Below are 18,514 nucleotides of genomic sequence, written 5' to 3'. Positions count from 1 at the left end.
TCACAGCCTTGTGTGTCCCAGATGCACTGGCCCCTGTCTCAGTCAGCTTAAACAATAGAAATTTATCATCTCACAGTTCTGGAGGCTGAAATCTGCGATCCAGGTGCAACAGGGCTGGTTCCTCCTGGGGCCTCTCCCCTGGGCACGTGGACAGCCGTCTCCTCCCTGTGTCCTCACATGGTCATCACTCTCTGTGGGTGTCTGTGTCCTAATCTCATAAGGATGCCACTCCTATGGGATCAGGCCCACTCTAGTGACCTCATTTTAACCTCATTATCTCTGCAAAGACCCTGTCTCCAGGCACAGTTATGCTGGGATTAGGCCTTCGACATATAAATTTGGGGGCGGGGGTCACAATTCAGCCCTTAACAGACCTCATCCCTCCCAGCTGCCAGACACTACCCTTGCTGAGACTCCCCACCACCTGGGGGCCCTCTGCGGGACGCAGGGCCGTCTGGTGGGCACTTTGGGCCCCCTCCCCTGGGCCTGCGGGCTCTTTCGGGTGGGACCTGGCGTCGGGGCCTGAGTTTGGAGCGCTGCCCTGGTTAAGCCCTCGCAAAGGACCAGGTGCTGCCGGGGTGCCCACGTCCCCTCCTGGGACCCGGGGGTCAGGACGGCCATCACCCACGTTCACCCACAGTCAGCCCAGGGAGCCACAGCTGGACAGGACGGGCCTGCCCCTAGCCTCCAGGGTCTCTGGGCTCGCCCAGCCCTTCTCCCTCTTCCAGTCCCCGTGAGCAGCTGCTGGAGGGGGGGGCTTCCCAAGGACCAGAGAGCTGCTGACCCGAGGGATCTGGGCATCCCCTCTCCTGGCCCTGTGGTGACTGGCCCAGACGCTGACCCCACAAAGGCCGCGTGGGGGCCTGCTTCCGGGAGGAGCATGGATGGCTGCAGTCTGCTCTTGGGAGGGAGGGGTCTGTGGGGGTCCATGTGCTGCCAGGATGACCATGTGATCGGTGGGCCTTTGCAGAATGGAAACAATCCCCTGTTCAAAAATCACGAAGGACTTCAAGACGGTGTTGACTCGAGCTGGCTCTCTGGGCTCAGGGCCCTGTGCTGCTGACCTGGGGTGCGTCGCCCTCGTGGGGACCCTCCGGCCACGGGGAGCACAGCCAGCAGCCGGGAGAGCTGGGCCTCACCTGCCCGCCCCGCCGGCAGACACGCACCCGCACACACTCACCCCCTGCCCCTTCTCCTGCCCGACCAGGCGTGCTGCCCTCTGCTGAGAGCCAGGGCTGGTGCCGGGGCCTCACACATGGTCCCTCTCACTCCCTGCAGCCCTGAGGCTTGGCTGTTCTGCCAAAGAACAAAAGGCCTGGAGGGTCACCGGACGGTCACCCAGAGGGTCACCAGGGGGCCCTGGACCCAGCTGGGCCTCAAGCCTGGGCTGACCTGAGCCGCCGCCTGCCGAGGACCCTCCCCCGAGGGTCCAGGCCACGGGCACTTCCCTCGGCGGAGCCCACGCCCACGTGGGTGGAGGCCTCAGTCCTCGCCCTCCACTGGCAGCCTCTCGGGTCCTGGCTCTGCCCCTCCCCCATGTACTCGGTTAATAAGAAGCCTGGCCCTGGGGTGGGGCGCCGCCCGAGGGCATAAAGGCCCTGCTGGCCTCCTTCCCACCTCTGCTGGCGAGAGGAGCGTCTACAGCAGGGCTTGGACCATGTCCCAGCTGGTAGAATGTGTCCCCAACTTCTCGGAGGGGAAGAACCAGGAGGTGAGGCACCAGGGGGCGGCGGGGGGCGGTGTAGGGGCTCAGGGCAAGGAGAATGCGGCTCAGTGTGCGGTTTGGGGATTGTCTTCTCTGGAAAGGGTGAGGAAGGTGGCAGCAGGCAGGCAGCCAGGTCCTGGCCCAGGTCTGGGCCTGGGGTCCGGGGGGGTCACTTGGCCTCTTGTGTGAAAACAGGGCCCCTGAAGCCCGACCCCCAGGGCCATTTCAGGGTCCCCGGGGGGTACCCCGTCTCCCTTCCCCACCTTCTGAGGTGGGCGCCGCTCTCATCCCCACGTGACCTGCAGGAAACTGAGGCACAGAGAGCTGGGCAGGCCTTCCTGCTGCCTCAGAAGGTTCCGGGCCCTTCACGCTCCGCCCCCCAGACACAGGTGGCCTGTGGACTGGGGCCCTGCCCCTCTGTGACCTTGGCCTGTGGGTCACCTTCTCGGGGCCCTGAGAGCCCCTGCGCCCGGTTTCTGCTTCCTGCCTCAGTTTCTCCCGGAGGGTGCTGCCCGGGTGCCGGCCCCCATATGTCCAGGTCCTCGCCCGCATCGTGTCTGAATGGGGGCAGGGCGGGCATGGCCCCTGCAGCTCCCGCCCCCTCTTCCGCATGGGGAGACCGAGGCGCAGGCCTGGCTTTGTCCCCAGGTGATCGACGCCATCTCCCGAGCGGTGGTGCAGACCCCGGGCTGCGTGCTGCTGGACGTGGACGCTGGCCCCTCCACCAACCGCACCGTCTACACCTTCGTGGGGCGCCCCGAGGACGTGGTGGAGGGGGCCCTCAACGCCGCCCGGGTCGCCCACCGGCTCATCGACATGGGCAGGCACAGAGGTGAGGGCCCAAGTGCGCACGGCCGGCCTCGCCCGCAGGACTCCCCAGGGGCATGGGGCCATCGCACTGGCTGGATGCTCCTTGGACCCCGTCCACGTTTCAGGGGGCCCTGGAGTGGCTGGCAGAGAGGTGATCGCACTCTGTGCAGGCCCTGGGCGGGGGTGGGGGACACAGCCCGATCTGTCAACAGCCCACAAACCAAACACATTCTGTGGGCGGCAGGGTCAAAGGTCGGTGGACACACGGGGAGCTGGTCAAAAGGGCAGGGTCTCTGGACGCCCACAGAGGGGGAGGGAATTCACAAGAGATCCCAACTGGTGAAGAGAGATGGAGGCTTATCTCAGAGGAACCGCCTGGGGGGAGGGGGCCGCGGGAGCTGCCATCTGACCCGCAGTGGGACTCGGGCTCTGAGAAGGACCCTCTGTAAGGCAGCCGGGTGACAGCGCCCCTCCCTGAGGGCTCGGACTTATCCTCTCGGCTCTTAGGAGAGGGAGGGGTTTACCCCTGAGATGCCGCAGAAATCGGGGGCTGCTTCTCCCGGGGCCCTGTGGTCAGTGCGGGTGTGCGTGTGCAGGGGGCTGGAGTGCAGGGTCTGCCCCGAGCTCCACACCTGGGCCCCAGCTTCCTCAGCCCCCATCTCTGTGCAGGGGAGCACCCTCGGATGGGCGCCCTGGACGTGTGCCCCTTCATCCCAGTGAGGGGCGTCACCATGGACGAATGCGTGCTCTGTGCTCAGGCCTTTGGCCAGCGGCTGGCAGAGGAGCTGGGTGTGCCAGGTGCGTGCCTGGGGAAGGGCGGCCTACCCCAGGGGCTCCCCCAGCCGGCCCCTCCTCACTTCACTTCACTTCCCAGCACCCTCAACCACAACCATCTGTTGAGGCTCTCTGCTCTTGCATCCTTAAAAATGCATTTTAAGAAAAAAATCCAAAAACCCTACCATGCAGGTTTTTGACAGGTGGGAATATGTCCCGCTTCTCCTGCAATGGGACAAACCACAGGGACAGGGTCCCAGCCGTTAGGGAGGCAGGGACCGAGGAGCCGCTCTGTAAAGGACTTGAGCAGGACGGACGGGGACCCCTAAACAGTCTCTTTGGGGAATTAACCAAATCAAGGAAAAGCCCAGCACAGGGCAGCAGGCGGACCTGTGAGCCCGGGCACAGGTCCAGCCCCCTGCAATGTGGCTGATGGACGGGTGTCACCTGCCCTGTGCAGGTGTCAGAGCTGGTGGTGAGTTTTGTTTTCTCTCCTCCTCGTTCCTTAATTTGCGGGCGTGTTGCTCGTTCAATGAAAATGCACGTTGGAGAGAAACACGAATATCCTTCCAGCCCCTGTTGTGGGCGGGCAATGGCTTTTTCTGGGGCATCTGTGCAGGGGCAGCAGGGGTGGGCAGAGGACGGGTCCTGGCCCATACAGAGTGCCCATCAGCGACCACCCACACCCATCTGACGGGGCTCAGAGATGGGGGCGCTGCCAGCAAGACGGAGCTGCGGGAATGGGGGTCCTGCAGCGCCCGCCGGCCGAGGGCCTGACCGGCCAGGCCCCTTGCAGTGTACCTCTACGGCGAGGCAGCACGGACGGCCAGCCGCCAGTCTCTGCCGGCCATCCGGGCCGGCGAGTACGAGGCCCTGCCTGAGAAGGTGCGGTGTCCCCTCCCAGTGGGCAGTCTGGGGGCGGACCCCGCAGGGTGGGCCCTCCTCCGCCTTCCCTCACCCACTGGTCTCCCCACAGCTCAAGCAGGCTGAGTGGGCGCCCGACTTCGGCCCCAGCTCCTTCGTCCCCAGCTGGGGGGCCACTGTCACGGGGGCGCGGAAGTTCCTCATCGCGTTCAACGTCAACCTGCTCAGCACCAGGGAGCAAGCGCACCGCATCGCCCTTGACCTCCGGGAGCAGGGCCGCGGGGCGGGCCAGGTGAGGGCGGGCGCGGGGTCGCCGTGAGGGCACCCGTGCCGCCGCCGGAGGGGGCCCAGGCCCTGCCCCGTGCGTGGGGCTGCTGACCAGCCTGCCTCGGGGTCCACGCCACGTGGGACCGGCAGGGTCGGGGTTCCAGGGTTTGAAGCTGGGGAGCAGGTCTTTAAGGACATTTTCCATGGAAGTTGCAGGGCTGCAGCTGTGGTTAAAATACTGCATCATTTCCACACTGATAGGAAAACAGCCGCTTCTGCACCCCAGGTACCCCTAGGTGCCCCTATGTACCTTCAGATGCCTCAGGTACTTCCAGGTACCCCCAGGTGCCCTGATCCACCAAGTCTGCCATCATAGCTGTCACCTAGTGTGAGTATCGCTCCTGCAGAAAGTTCGAGCTGGACACAGACACAGAGACACCCGGTGAAGGAGGCCCTGCCCACCTGTCAGGCCCCACTCCCAGAGCCCTGGGCCTTCCAGGCAGCTGAGGCCCTGGGAGCCCAGCTTCCGTGCTGAACACTCAGTTGTCTGCAAACACAATACAAAAACACGGCAACTCTCGAATCCTTCTCTGTGCTCTGCTGACGTCAAGAGTCTGCCTAAGCCCGAACGGTAGACTGAGTCACCCCAGGCAGTGAGGGCCAGGAGCTGGCCTCTGGGGCAAGGGGTGGGAGGCAGAGACCGCCCCAGGACAGGGATGTGGGCGGGATGCCCGGGCCGCCCGGCCTGGTCTGAGCCTGTGGCTTGTGCAGGGCGGGCCCCGTGGCACTGACCCTTCGGGGCCTTGGTTTCCCGTGTTGGGCAGGCCCTTTCCCGGCTCAGATGAGAATGGGCGAGTGAGGAACAGACCTGCCTGAAGCCGGCTGCCTGACTGCACCGCACGGTCTTCAGGCCACGGCCCCCCTCGTCCGGGTGTCTGGGGTGGAAGGGAGCCCTCGGGCTGGCTGGGGGATGCAGGGCCAAGGGGCTCTCAGTGCGGGGCGCAGGAGAGGCTGGGCGGGGCCGGGCTGGGCAAGCCTTCTCCTTGGCAGCCAGGACGCCTGAGAAAGGTGCAGGGCATCGGCTGGTACCTGGATGAGAAGAACCTGGCTCAGGTGTCTATGAACCTCCTGGACTTTGAGGTCACAGGGCTGCACACGGTCTACGAGGAGACCTGCAGAGAAGCCCAGGTGAGCAGGGTGGGTCCCCTCCCCTGTCTCTCAAGCCCAGCCCCCTGGGCGCTGACTCCCCAACCTCCGACCTCCGACCTCTGACCTCCGCAGGAGCTGAGCCTCCCGGTGGTGGGCTCGCAGCTGGTGGGCCTGGTGCCTCTGAAGGCCCTGCTGGACGTGGCCGCCTTCTACTGCGAGAAGGAGAACCTCTTCGTCCTGGAGGAGGGGCAGCGGCTCCGGCTGGTGGGTGGGGCTGGGGGGTGAGTCAGGGAGCAGGTCGGGGGCTCCGGACACCTGCACCCCGGGCCTGGGGCCCTGTCTGCGGGGCCAGGCCTCCTCCTTCTTTGTTTTCTTGTCTGTGCCTGGAAGTTGAGATCACACTGTTTTCACTTGGGGAACACTGTTGAGGTTTTCTCTGTGACCTAAAATGTGTTCAGTCTTGTGAAACTTCAGCGGAGAGGACGGGGCCCGGTGCCTGTCCTGGAGCCGCGTCCCGCGGATGGAAGGACCTGCCCCTCGTCCGCTCCCTGCCTGTTGGGATTTGGGTGCATGAATCTAGTGTCCATGGGTTATTCACAAAGTTGTTCCTTTGGTCCCAGGTCCTACCGCCTGCTCTGGGTGTGGCCGTCCTTCTCAGTCCTGTTGCTCTGGCCTCAGAGTCCTTTTGTCTTGAGGGCGTTTCTTATAATGAACGCGTGATTGGATTTCTCTGAAAGTTTTATTTATTTGTTTATTTATTTTTGGCTGCGTTGGGTCTTCGTTGCTGGGCGCCGGCTTTCTCTAGTTGCGGCGAGCGGGAGCTGTTCTTCGAGCTGTTCTTCGTTGCAGTGCGCGGGCTTCTCATTGCGGTGGCTTCTCTTGTTGCGGAGCACGGGCTCTATGCGCGCGGGCTTCAGTAGTTGTGGTGCATGGGCTTAGTTGCTCCGCGGCATGTGGGATCCTCCCGGACCAGGGCTCGAACCCGTGTCCCCTGCATCGGCAGGTGGATTCCTAACCACTGTGCCACCAGGGGAGCCCTCTCTGAAAGCTTTTGTCTTTTGGTAGTTGAGTTTATCCTTTTGTATCTACTAATTTAGCAGGTATGTCTGGACTTACTGTTGTCCTAGTTTTAGGCATGAGAGTATGTGGTTTCCTTTGGGCTGTATGGAGGAGTTAGTCTATTTTTAGGAATTCTGGTAATTACCTTATAACAATATATTTATCTCTATTTTTGATTTATTAATTTAAAAACTTTATCCAAATGTATCAGTTTGACTTAATTTTTATCAGCACAGGCACCTTGGAGATAGCATAGCTTTGGTTCTAGGCCACTGCAAGAAAGCGAATATCACAATAAAGTAACTCACACGATTTTTTTGGTTTCCTAGTGTGTATAAAAGTTATGTTTACACTAGACTGTAGTCTATTAAGTTTGCAATACTATTATGTCTAAAAAAGCTGTGTACATACTTACTTTAAAAGTACTTTATTGCTAAAAAATGCTAACCATCATCTGAGCTTACAGAGTCCTGATCTTTGTGCCGGAGGAGGATTTGAAATACTGCAAGAATTACCAAAATGTGACACAGAGACACAAAGTGAGCAAATGCTGTTGGAAAAATGGTGCCAATAGACTTGCTTGAAGCAGGGTTGCCACAAACCTTCAATTTGTCAGAAACGTACTATCTGTGAAGTGCGGTAGAGGGAGGTCTGCCTTTTGCTGTCTGGCGGAAGCCAACAGAGCTTATACTCAGTGGTGTAGCTTTGAAGAAATAATCATCTGAAAGCATAATATACACTTTAAGAAAAGAATCTACATTCCCATAACGTGAGACACAGGAAATGAATGAGACAGTAACGGCACAGCATTTACTGCTGTCTTTCTTCCTTCTCTATTTCCTGATTTTTTAGACTTGTGCTATTTTTTAGGGAGCTGGTTATTTTGGTGCTTAAATATTTTTTCAGTTGTTTAAATTATGGTAAAATAGACATGACATAAAATTTGTCGTCTTTTAACCATTTTTAAGTGCACTGGCCACTGATGTATGTGTATAAAGTTGTGCAGCTGTCACCAGTGTCCGGGATGGGGTTTCCTATTTCTGCAAAAGACGTTGTCAGGACTGTGACGGGGCTCGCGCTGACTCCGCAGGCCACTTTGGGTGGTGGTGCTGTCTTACAGCACCGTCTTTCCAGCCCTGGACGTGGGCCGTGTTCCCCTTCATTTGTCTTTGCCTTCTTTCATCACGTTTTGTAGTTTTCGTTGTAGTCTTTCACCTCCTTGGTTAAGTTAATTAATTCCTAAGTATTTTATGCTATTGAAACGGAATTGTTTTTGTAATTTCTTTTTCGGATTGTTCACTGTTAGTGTTTAGGGATGCACTGAGCTTTGTGTGTTGACTTTGTATCCTGCTACCTTGCTGAATTCATTTATTAGTTCTAGGTGCTTAACTTTTTAAGTTTAAATAATGTATTTAATCCTTTAGCTGTTTATCAATATTAGACAATGTCTGTTGACTCTTGGTGAAGAGAGACAAAAAAATTAATGCGCTTGTGTGAGTGGTCATCTCTGTTCCAGATTTAAATTGCTTTGTTGTTATTTTTACATTGTCAGTGTATAACATTGACCTTCTGTAACCATATCCACACATACTAAATACCCACAGATGTTTAATCTTGGTTCTATACACAAGTGAGGTCACTATGCATCTCTGTCCTTTCCCATCTGTCTGGCTGGATTTCACAGACAGGCAGATTTTTAAAGAAAGGCTCACAGGGGCTTTATTCTGTGGGTTCTGGCAGGTTTGGGAATGTCTTTCTGTGATGTTATGCTTGCAAGACCGTAGGACAACCGAAACCTCAAGTCACCAGTCTTTTCCTGAGAACGTTGCAGACACGTCATTACCACCTTTGGAATGAATGTCCCTGTGCGGAGGTCTAAGGCTAACCCTGACCTGGTGGCCGGTTCTTTCTCCTGGATGCTTGAAGAATTCCATCCTTATCCTTGAGGGTCAACGACGCTGCCACAGGAGTCTTGCTGTGGATTGTTCCACATCAGTTTTTTCTCTGGAACAAGGTTTCTTGTGATTCACAGGTTCATTCTTGTTTAGCTTCAGGAATATTTTCTTCCATTGTATTTTTGATCCAGTTTTTGGTCCTTTCACTTTACCGACACCCGTTACACTGCGGTAGCATTTTCTTCCACATATTCTGCCTTTTTTGTTCGTTCTTTCCCCCGTATTCACTGTGGTTTTCTCAGCCTTCATTTTGCAATCACTGATGCAGTTTATGGCTGGGTCTATTCTCTTTCTAGCAGTTACAAAGTTTTGTGTAACTTTTTATCTTGATGTAATTTCCTACTCACAGAAGAGGTGCGAGCACAGTACCAGGAGCTCTTTTATGCTCTCCAGGTTCACCTATTGTTGCATTTGGCCCCATCTGCTGTATCACTCTATTTCTGTATTCCATGCATAATCATATTTTTTCTGGAACATTTTAAAGTAGATTGAAGACACTGTGCCCTTTACCCCTTGTTTAGTCAGGGTGTAGTTCTTAAGATCAAGGACGTTCTCTTGCACAATCACAGTGCAATGATCAAAACCGGGGAATCCAGCGCGGTGCAGCCTGGCGTCTAATCTGCAGACCGGAATCAAATCGCATCCGTGCCCGCCGTCCATGGTCTGCCCCAGAGCAGCAGAGGGTTCGGCTGGCTTGTCTTTTATGGCCTTTAATCTGGATCAGGTCCCCAGTTCTCCCCGTCTTTCCTTGACCGTGACGGACTGTGGAGCACCGGCTGGTGGCTTTGTGAAGCGCCGCTCGCTGGGTGCCGGTCTGACCTGTCTCAGGGCGGTGTGTGCTTGTGCGTTTCCAGCAGGAGTAGCACAGAAGTGATGGAGTGTCCCCCTCAGGGCGTTACCTGGGTCCTCTGGTCAAGCTGGTATCCCTGACCCAGGGTGATCACTGCAGTGTTTCTGTTTTCCTTTTGTTGTTAATAAGGACTCCCTGGGGAGGTAGTTTAAGAATGTGTAAGTGACCTGCTCCTCTTAAAATTCCAGCCGCAAGTATTAGGAGCATCGAGAATTTTCTAACTTCATCCTTTTTCTCTAAGAAGCTTTCACCTCTCCCACATTTATTTATTCCTTATTAATGTGTTTGACGCTCTCTACTGTCTTCTTTTTTGTTTTTTTTGGCGGTACGCGGGCCTCTCACTGTTGTGGCCCCTCCCGTTGTGGAGCACAGGCTCCGGACGCGCAGGCTCAGTGGCCATGGCTCACGGGCCCTCTGCAGCATGTGGGATCTTCCCGGACCGGGGCACGAACCCTTGTCCCTTGCATCGGCAGGCGGACTCTCAACCACTGCGCCACCAGGGAAGCCCTCTACTGTCTTTTAAAACATATTATTTTATATTTTTTATCTGAAAGTTCTGAGGTCTGCAGTCCTTGAAAGTCTGATTTTGCAGACTGTTGTGTCTGCTGATTCTCATGGTGCTGCTTCTTCACGCGCTTTGTGATTTTGGATCGTGAGGGCCTGTTCTTTAGAGTTTCGTCTGTGTTAATTCTTGGTCACCTGGTTTAGTTTGTGTTTGCCTCTGTTAGGTGTTTGGGCCACTTTAGATGAGCCTTTTGCTTGGAGCTTTGGTGCCACACAGGAAGAGAATTCTGTGTGAACGGTGGCCCACCTCCCCGTCAGGTTAGAATTCCCAGGAAAGATTTGTTTTCGTGCTTCACCAAACGGAAGGCCGAGACTGGGAAGTATCCCAGTATTTCCTGTGATGGGTGGTTTTTCCAAGATTCATCCTTGGAGATGTCCTCTTTCAAGGGTCTCCCGTCTGACACAGCTCTTGTGGGCTCGAGACCACCCCTACTCATGAGAGGTCGCAGATGTCTCCAGGGTGGACCCAGCTTCTGGGAGAGGAGGTCTTTCTGGGCATTTCTGGTCACTTCTGGCTGTGAATGGTTTCCTTTACTTGCTGCCAGCTTTGCCGGGTGCTGAATTCCATTCTGACAGTTCTGTTCCTCACTCTGAGGTTTTCTGCGGCAGGCGGGCTGCTTGCCGGCTCTACCGCCAGCCCTTGGGCGCTCTCTGCCCCATTTCCACATCCTCAGGGAGACCTCATGACCGTCCCCGGGGACCTGCTGCTTCGTTTCCCTCAAGCTGCGCTTGTCATTTTCTGTTTTGTGTGGAACATGTCACCTGTGTGGCTCAGAGGGGTTGGAACTGTGTGATGGCATTGAGCATTATAAAGTATCCTGAGTGGTTTTTGGTGGAAAGAATTCTACTCCAAAATGGGGATATTTCCAACTTAATTTTGAATTTGGGTAAAATTCACTTTTCCTCACATATCAAGTCTCACATTTGGGCAGATCAGGCAACTCCCGGCCTTTAAGAACCAGAGAGACCCTGACACCCGAGGAGCTGGAATCCTGTCCAAAGAGGCAGTTTTCTTGGTCCCTTTCCAGCACAGGCTCTTGTGGGGGCAGGATGGGGTCACCACGGGCCTTGGTCTCCCTGGAGCAGCACGGTGGGTGGGTGGTGTGTCCGGAGCCCAGGCAGGGTGCCTGCTGTCAGTGAGGCCTTCAGCCGGCAGGGCTGCTGGTGGGCATGGGGTGCGGCAGCTGTGCCCTGCAGGCTCCCCACCAGGGCAGGGTGCCCCGCGGGCGGCAGGGGTGGGACCTGCCGGTCAAGGGGACTCCACTCATCGGCCCCTCTTCCAGGTGGTGAACCGGCTGGGCCTGGACTCCCTGTCCCCCTTCAACCCCAAGGAGCGGATCATCGAGTGAGCAGCCCCCGCCCCCCGCCCCTGCATGGAGACCCCCTCAGTCCTCCAGAGTTCTGCTCTGTCGCCAGGCGTGGGGCTGGGAGCTTGCTGGGGGGCCCAGTGGGGTCCCGACAAGGTCCCACTCTGTCCTCACGCAGCTCCTGGCTGGTCACAGCCCCTCCCCGGGGCAGCCACTCTGCATATTGGACCCACATCCTTGCCCCCCACACACACTGGTGCGAATCAGGGGCCCCCAGCCTGGCCAACCCCACCCTTACGGCCTGGCTGCAACGACCCAGGACCCTGTTCCCACCCCTGCACGATGCAGACCCTCACTTCCAGCCCCACCCCTGCAGGTACCTGGTCCCCGAGGTCGGCCCAGAACAGAGCCTGGTTGACCAGCCCCTGCGCACCTTCGTCCGTGAGGTGGGCGCCCGCTCGGCAGCCCCAGGGGGCGGTTCCGTGGCCGCAGCCAGTGCAGCCATGGTGAGTGGGGCCTGGGCGAGGATGCGGGGGGGACGGCCGGGGTTGGGGGCGTCGCCCAGCCTGGGGCTGGTCCCACGCACAGGGCACTCTCCCCAGGGTGCCGCGCTGGCCTCCATGGCCGGCCTCATGACCTACGGGCGGCGCCAGTTCGAACACCTGGACGCGACCGTGCGGCGCCTGGTCCCACCCTTCCACACGGCCTTGACTGAGCTGACCGCGATGGTGGACGCCGACGCCCGGGCCTTCGAGGCCTACCTGGTGAGCGTGCAGACAGGCCTCCGTCACCAGCCCCGCAGAGGCAGCCCCGAGGGAGAGTGGGGTCGGTGGACAGTACGGGGTCCGGACGAGAGAAAAGTGGGTCAGGGTCACAGGGGGAGGGGGAGGGGCTGCCACGAGCACAGTTGTCTGTAGACCCCGGGGGCTGGAGGGAGGAGACAGTGGTCTAGCCCCTCTTGGGCACCCCCCTCCCCCCGCTCGTGCAGGGCCAAGCTCGGCGGGTGTGGTGCAGGCGTGACTCCAGGTCGGGGTCTCTGCAGGCTGGGGGAGGGGCAAGAAGGGCACCTGTCCTGAGGGTCAGCCAGGCTCAGCGTCCCCCTGCCCACGTCCCTGAGTCCCGCTGATGGGTGACACCCAGACCTGCAGATGCCGGAGGAAAACAAGGTCCCCAAGGAAGAGCTCCCATCCCGGGAAGGGCGGGAACAGGAATCTTCACAGAAGAAACGCTGTGGGTCATGGTCTCAGAGATCAGAGAAGATGTTCAGCCATGAGACACAAAGGGCCCCCAGGGAGCCGGGCACTTTCAGAAGCACAGGACGTGGGCGGCTGCATCCAGGCAGTGCCCATCCAGGGGGCAGCGGAGGAGGGACGTCCATCAGACCGGGCAGGGGATGGGGAACTTGCAGGAAGGTCGAGGTCCGAATTCAAGGTCAAGAAGCCCCAGGCGTGTCTGAAGGCAGATACAGCAGAGAGGACCCGGGAGAGGCGGGAATGAGGGCGCTCGTACCCCACGGGGGTAGGAAGACACGCCTGGGAAGGAATGAGCTCCCGACAGACAGCAGGCATCCAGAGCCGCCTCAGGGGTGGGTGGGGGACGGGGCAGGAGGACCTGGGCCAGGCGACCTCAGGGGCTGCTGGGCTGGCTGCCCTGACGTGAGTGCCACATCCGCACGGGGACAGTCTAGGATGTCGCATTGCGGGAGGAGGTGACCCTGCGACAGAAGCTGGGTCCCCGGGGGCGGGGTACAGAGACTGACACCTTTCCCCTATGCTCTTTTACGTTTTAATTTCGTTTATTTGCTTTTTAAAATGGGTGAAAGCTTCAGGGGTTCAGAGTTCACAGGGGCAGAGGGCAGCTGGTGTGTTGTCCCCCTGCCCAAGCAGGTGCAGCCCCAGTGCGTGCGTCTCCCTGAGATGTTTGTGTGCATTTGGGCAGAACTGGGTCTCCCCTTTCTCCTCCTTTCTTACGCACGTGGCGGCAGGCAGATGTCCAGTTGCATCTTTCACCTTATGTCCTCCTGGAGCAGGGACACCCCCGGCTCAGTGGCCCGGTGTTCTGGGGTCGCCTGGGGTGGAGGCCTTGGACCAGCCCTGTTGGGGATTCTGGCCAGGTCCAGTCAGCACCTGGGACAGGCAGTGTGGACAGCTGGCCTCCGTCACTGGGCACTCGGTGGACGGGCTGTAGGAGCGACTCGTGGACGGGCTTTCCCCCCAGGGTGGGTGTGTTTCCCACGTGGAGGGTGCTGCCCAGTGGTCCTTGCAGAGGTTGTGTGGATCGAGCCCTGGAGTGGCCCTCCCGCCGTCTGCCCCGACGCCGCGGCCACTGGACCTGGTGGTCACGTGCGTCTCTTGGTGCTGCCCTGGTGCGAGCGTCTCACGTGGGCAGGGCAGGGGGAGGAGCGTTTTCATACTTTCTGCAGCGGTTTTATTTCCTTCTCAGGAAAGTGAGGTGTCCTTTTCTTCTCTGTTCTGCGTGGTGCTGCCTAGGCCTTTTCATAAGCCAGGGAGTCTCAGCTTGTTTGACTTTCAACTTTGCTTGTGCTGGTTTCTGACCATCAGAGCCTTGTGTTTTCATGTCGTCGAATATTCAGTCTTTCTTTTGCTCTTTCCTTGGTGTTGTGTCGTAGTTTAAACGGCCTCCCCAGGCCAGAATTATTGCACTTCTCTCAGGGCACCTCTAGCTGTCTGTGGTCTGAGGCACTTCAGATACTGAGGGGCTCGAGTAGAGGCATCAGTGTGCATGTAAGTAACAACACGTAATTAAAAACAGATATTAGAAATTCTGGCCGCCAGAGATTAGAAATAAGACAAACATAAAACAACTGGAGGGCCAGTAGAAAAATGAACACCTAACCCAAAGGCAGGAAGGAAAAAGAAAAGTAGTCAGCAAAGAGGTGTGGCTTAGAGAAAACCTAACATAGAATGGTTAGACTGAAGACACACCCGACCGGCGATCACACACACACGCGTGTGAGTATGATAGACACTGCACTGGTCTAGGTCCCCAGTGAGCAGCAGGAAGACAGACTTTTGAACAAAAATAAGAAAACATCCTTATCTTGCACCGAATACATGCGCAACCTCAGGTGGAGTCACCAGAGAAACCTCACCGTGAGTCAGAAAATAAATCAGACTGCATCCCTGAGGGTGGGCCGCCCCCCTCAGCCAGACACAGGCGTGGCCACGTGAAAGTCAGACCTGACGAAAATCAGCAAAGCTCTGCCCAGTGGAGACCCTCCTGCCCCCCCAGCCCCGCCCCGACCTGGGTCTGCAGCAGAGTCGGCAGGTCCCCGTGTCCGGGAGGAGCTGCTGTGGGTCCACACGGAAAAGACACGTGTCACAGGAGACAGGAGGCCGGAGGGGCGCCCGGGGAGACTGGGGAACGTCAGGATGGTGACAGAGCCCGGCTCAGGTCGGGTCCAGGATGGTCACAGAATCTGGTTCTGGTCGGGTCAGGATGCTGATCGAATCTGGTTCCGGTCGGGTCCAGGGATCCTTTACGCTCATGCAGGGTTGATGGACCCGCTGACTGTTAACGGTCTTGGGCGGAGATTTGGTGAAACCTACGACCCAGCAGGGCATGTTCCCCACCAGCTACGCCCTTGGACCCGGCACGCGGGCAGGCCTCGGGCGCTGGTGTGAGCGAGCGGGGCTGGACGGGTGCTCACAGCACGGGGTGCGGGACGGGGGAGGCCTGCCCGGCAGCGGCGAGGCGGGCGACACATGGGCTGATGGCTCCTCAGAGGAGGCCTGGGTTGTGTGGCCCCTCGGGGATGCGCGGACACGGCCTGAACCATGACACCTGGACTTCGGGGCTTGTGCGGTTGCCTTGCCTGGAGGCTGGGAGGCCTGGGGCTGGAGAACCCGCTCCCCTCCACCCTCCTCTCCAGCCTCCAGTGCTGACCACGTGGGGCCTTGCGCCAGGTCGCCTGCCCTCCTCTGCCAGGAGCCCAGGGCTCTAATCCACGGAACCGACGTCGGGGGTGGTGTGGGCCCTGCGTGAAGCCCCTCCCTGCCCCAGGCTCCCGTGTCCCCTCATCACAGTCAGTCACCCGCGCGTTTCTGTGTTTGCTCCGGCAGAAAGCAACGAAGCTGCCCAAGAACACACCTGAGGACAAGGACAGGTGAGCGCAGCGCTGGCTGCGGACATCCGGACGCCTCAGGAGGCCCTGGTACCAGTCAGTCCCCCACTGGGGTGTGTTGTGATTGAAGAACAGTTTCCCTGTGGTCCCCACCCTGGTTCCGTCTGCTCAGAGCGGAGCCATCAGGTGGGTCCAGCAGTGTCCGGGCGCCCTGGGCTCTAACCACTGACCCTCTTGCTTCCAGACGCGCAGCTGCCCTGCAGGAGGGGCTGAGGCGGGCGGTGGCCGTGCCGCTGGCGCTGGCGGAGACGGTGACCTCGCTGTGGCCGGCGCTGCAGGAGCTGGCCCTGTGCGCGAACCTGGCTTGCCGGTCGGACCTGCAGGTACGCTGTGGAGCCCCGCTGCGGGGGCGACCTGCGGAGGGGCACTGGGCATCACAGCTCTTCACCAAGCTGGGCAGGCACAAGCGCTCATAGGGCGTTTCGGTCAGTCTCAGCCCGCAGGCCCGGCTCCGTCACCCATTAAGGTCTTGTGAAATGTCGCGCGGCAGAGAGAAGCAGAAACTCGAGTGTGTCTCCAGAGGCCACCCCTAACCATCCCGCAGACCCCGTCCCTTCCCTCCTTCCCACCGCCCCTCTTCCAGAAAACCCAGGGGCTTGCAGATGTGCACAGGCACCCCGTCCGCAGCCCGCGCCGTGCGCAGAGGCTGGGGACCAGGAACGCCAGGGCCGGCTCTGCGTGTCCGCAGCCCATCCTGAGGGGAGGAGCCTCGTTTCCTTGGGCTGGTTGTTATATCTGCCTCTGGAGGGGGCCAGGCCGAGCTGCTTCTCTCTGTGGGGAGAGGGCCGGCCCTGCCGCCTGGAGGGAACCCTTGGGCTGGTCAGTTTGCCGTCTTCACGGATGAGGCGTGAGGCCCCCAGGCCGTGTCCCTGGGCTGAGGAGTGGGCAGGGCAAGGCCCTGCTGCCCCCGGTACCGACGGCCCTGCCCCTTGGCTGTTGTAGGTGGCGGTGAAGGCCCTGGAGACGGGTGTGTTTGGCGCGTATTTCAACGTGCTCATCAACCTGAAGGATGTCACCGATGACGCGTTTAAGGACCAGGTGGGCAGGGGTGTGGGCCGGGCCCGCCGAGGGCACTGGAGGCTGCCCTCGGGCCGTGGCTCCCAGACCTGGGGCCCAGGGCACCTGGCCAGCAGGTCCTCAAGGGAGGGAAGTGTCCATCAGATGAGTAGTTCCTCCAGCTCCTGAGGGTGGACGAGGCCTGGCCGGCAGAACGCAGGTGTCGGGGACGCCTGGGGCCGTCTTTCAGCGCCTCTGTGGAGGCAGGTGGCCTGGGGGCCTGCCGGCACCCCCTAGTTCCCTCCCAGGGAGCTCTGGCCAGGGCTGGGGTCTCTCCCAGGTGGGTTAGGCTGTAGCGCTGGCAGCACAGGGTCTCAAAGAACAGTCTCCAGCCTAAGCAATGATCCCACTTCAGCATTTGTGATCATTTATTTCATTGTTACTGTTTATTGGAGGAAAATTCACAAAACGTGCAGCTCACTGTGTTAGATGATACAATTCAGTGGCGTTAAGCCCACTTACGGGGTTGCGAGACCACCACCTCTATCAAGGTCTGGAACATTCTCATCACTCCAAAGGATGCCCCACAGTCACCCCCATTCCCAGCCCTGGCCACTGCCCATGTGTCTCTGTGATCTTGTGACGATCTTTAAAAAGTGATTTCGCGGCTCGGAATGGGAGCGCCACGGCCTTTTCGAGCGTCAGCCTGTCCCCACCTGCCTCTCCAGCTGGGCTGGGCTTGGCCATCAGGGAAGCATTGAGATGATGGACAGGCCGCTTGAGCCCTGGCCCTTAAGGCCTCAAGGACACAGCCCTGCACTTGGCAGTCATGGCTAAAGTGGGGAGACTGGGAGGGTGGGGGCTGGCTGGCCCCAAATCTCAGGAAAGACAGAGGGGCCCCTCCCGTCACCACCAAGAGACCCATGAGGAGCTGGGGACCCCTAGGTCAGGGGCTTGGGGTCACCCAGAGTGGACAGCCCAGGGAGGTGGCGGGGAGGTGGGGCCGGCGGGGTTGGTGGCGGGCTTGGGGTGGTGACGGGGCCCCTGTGTCTGTCAGGTCCACCAGCGCATCTCCGGCCTCCTGCAGGAAGCCAAGACCCAGGCGGCACTGGTGCTGGACCAGCTGGAGGCCCGGCGGGAGTGATGGCCGGGCGGGGGACCTCACTGGACTCTGCTTCCCCCGGAGGCCCCTCCAGACACATCCCACGGGGCCCAGAGAGGGGAGGGTGTGGGGGCAGGTGTGTCTGGGTTCGTGGTGTCACCTTCTGTCACCTGGGGCCTCCAGTAAAGTGAGGACACACTGGTGCCTGTGGGGTGTATGCAGGGGATCCGTGGGTGGGCTGGGGGAGGGCTGAGCCGAGCGGCTGGGACGGGGACCCCGTGAGGTGCCAGTGTGGGGAGGCAGGTGGGGGGAGATGGAGGTGCAGCCCAAGGTGACACAGGGTCCCAGAGCATCTGGAGTCCTGGGGGAAAGAGCCCGTCACATGGAGGGGTGAAGGCCGCGCTGCCTGATGGGCGGGGACCTGCCAAGGTGAGGACAGGCAGAGGGCCGGGAGTTCCTGGGGAGGTGCTGCTGACATGCGGCCGGGTCCCACGTCCTGGCGGGAGAGCTCAAAGCGTTGGACCTGGGCTCTGGGAGGGGGGTCCTGGGCACTGGGCACCGACATCCCTCAGTGGAAGCTCAGGGGCTGAGGCCCAGTGGTGGGGGTCCCAGGAGGGTCCCTGCAGGGCCTGGGCAGTGAGGGAGGTGGGGGTGCGGTGGAGAGCCCCCTGGGCTGGGGGCAACCGACCTGGTCCAGGTGCTGCAGAGCCAATGATGCCCGAGGGAGGGACGAGGGATCCTGGGGGGTGAGAGGTGTGCGTGGGGCCCTGCAGGGATCGTGGGAGAGGCCTGGGCAGGCAGCCGTGTTGCCCCAGTAGGGCAGCATCCTTGAGGCTTGGAGCTGTAAGCGCGCGAGCATCGGCGTTAATTTAGGAGGGCCAGGAGACACCAGGAGCTGCAGGAGGGCCCCAACCTGTTCTTTTAAAATAGGCAACGCATCACGTAGTTCAAAAACCAGGGCTGTGCAG

General features: G+C 59.5%; 1 protein-coding gene across 4 annotated transcripts; it reads left to right on the top strand.

The window, feature by feature from the left end:
* Window positions 1-1,588: 1,588 nt before the first annotated feature.
* FTCD (formimidoyltransferase cyclodeaminase) lies at window positions 1,589-17,747 on the top strand. Of its 4 annotated transcripts, none has more exons than XM_067739727.1 (14): window positions 1,589-1,711; window positions 2,354-2,537; window positions 3,185-3,313; window positions 4,086-4,174; window positions 4,266-4,445; window positions 5,471-5,608; window positions 5,702-5,833; window positions 11,281-11,342; window positions 11,681-11,750; window positions 11,907-12,068; window positions 15,387-15,430; window positions 15,633-15,771; window positions 16,391-16,486; window positions 17,502-17,747. In XM_067739727.1, the coding sequence occupies exons 1-14, from the start codon at window positions 1,658-1,660 to the stop codon at window positions 17,586-17,588; spliced, it is 1,566 nt and encodes a 521-aa protein (XP_067595828.1). In that variant the 5' UTR covers window positions 1,589-1,657; the 3' UTR covers window positions 17,589-17,747. The 4 variants fall into 4 exon arrangements, 3 of the variants coding, with proteins under 3 accessions (XP_067595828.1, XP_067595826.1, XP_067595829.1); XM_067739725.1 differs by having other exon boundaries at window positions 11,681-11,810; XM_067739728.1 differs by lacking the exons at window positions 1,589-1,711; window positions 2,354-2,537 and adding an exon at window positions 2,835-2,960 and having other exon boundaries at window positions 11,681-11,810.
* The last annotated feature ends 767 nt before the right edge of the window (window positions 17,748-18,514 follow it).

The sequence above is a fragment of the Pseudorca crassidens genome, chromosome 5 (assembly GCF_039906515.1).
Source record: "Pseudorca crassidens isolate mPseCra1 chromosome 5, mPseCra1.hap1, whole genome shotgun sequence".
Lineage (NCBI taxonomy): Eukaryota > Metazoa > Chordata > Mammalia > Artiodactyla > Delphinidae > Pseudorca > Pseudorca crassidens.
Note: the sequence above shows the minus strand (reverse complement) of the source record. Positions and strands in the feature narration are given on the sequence as shown.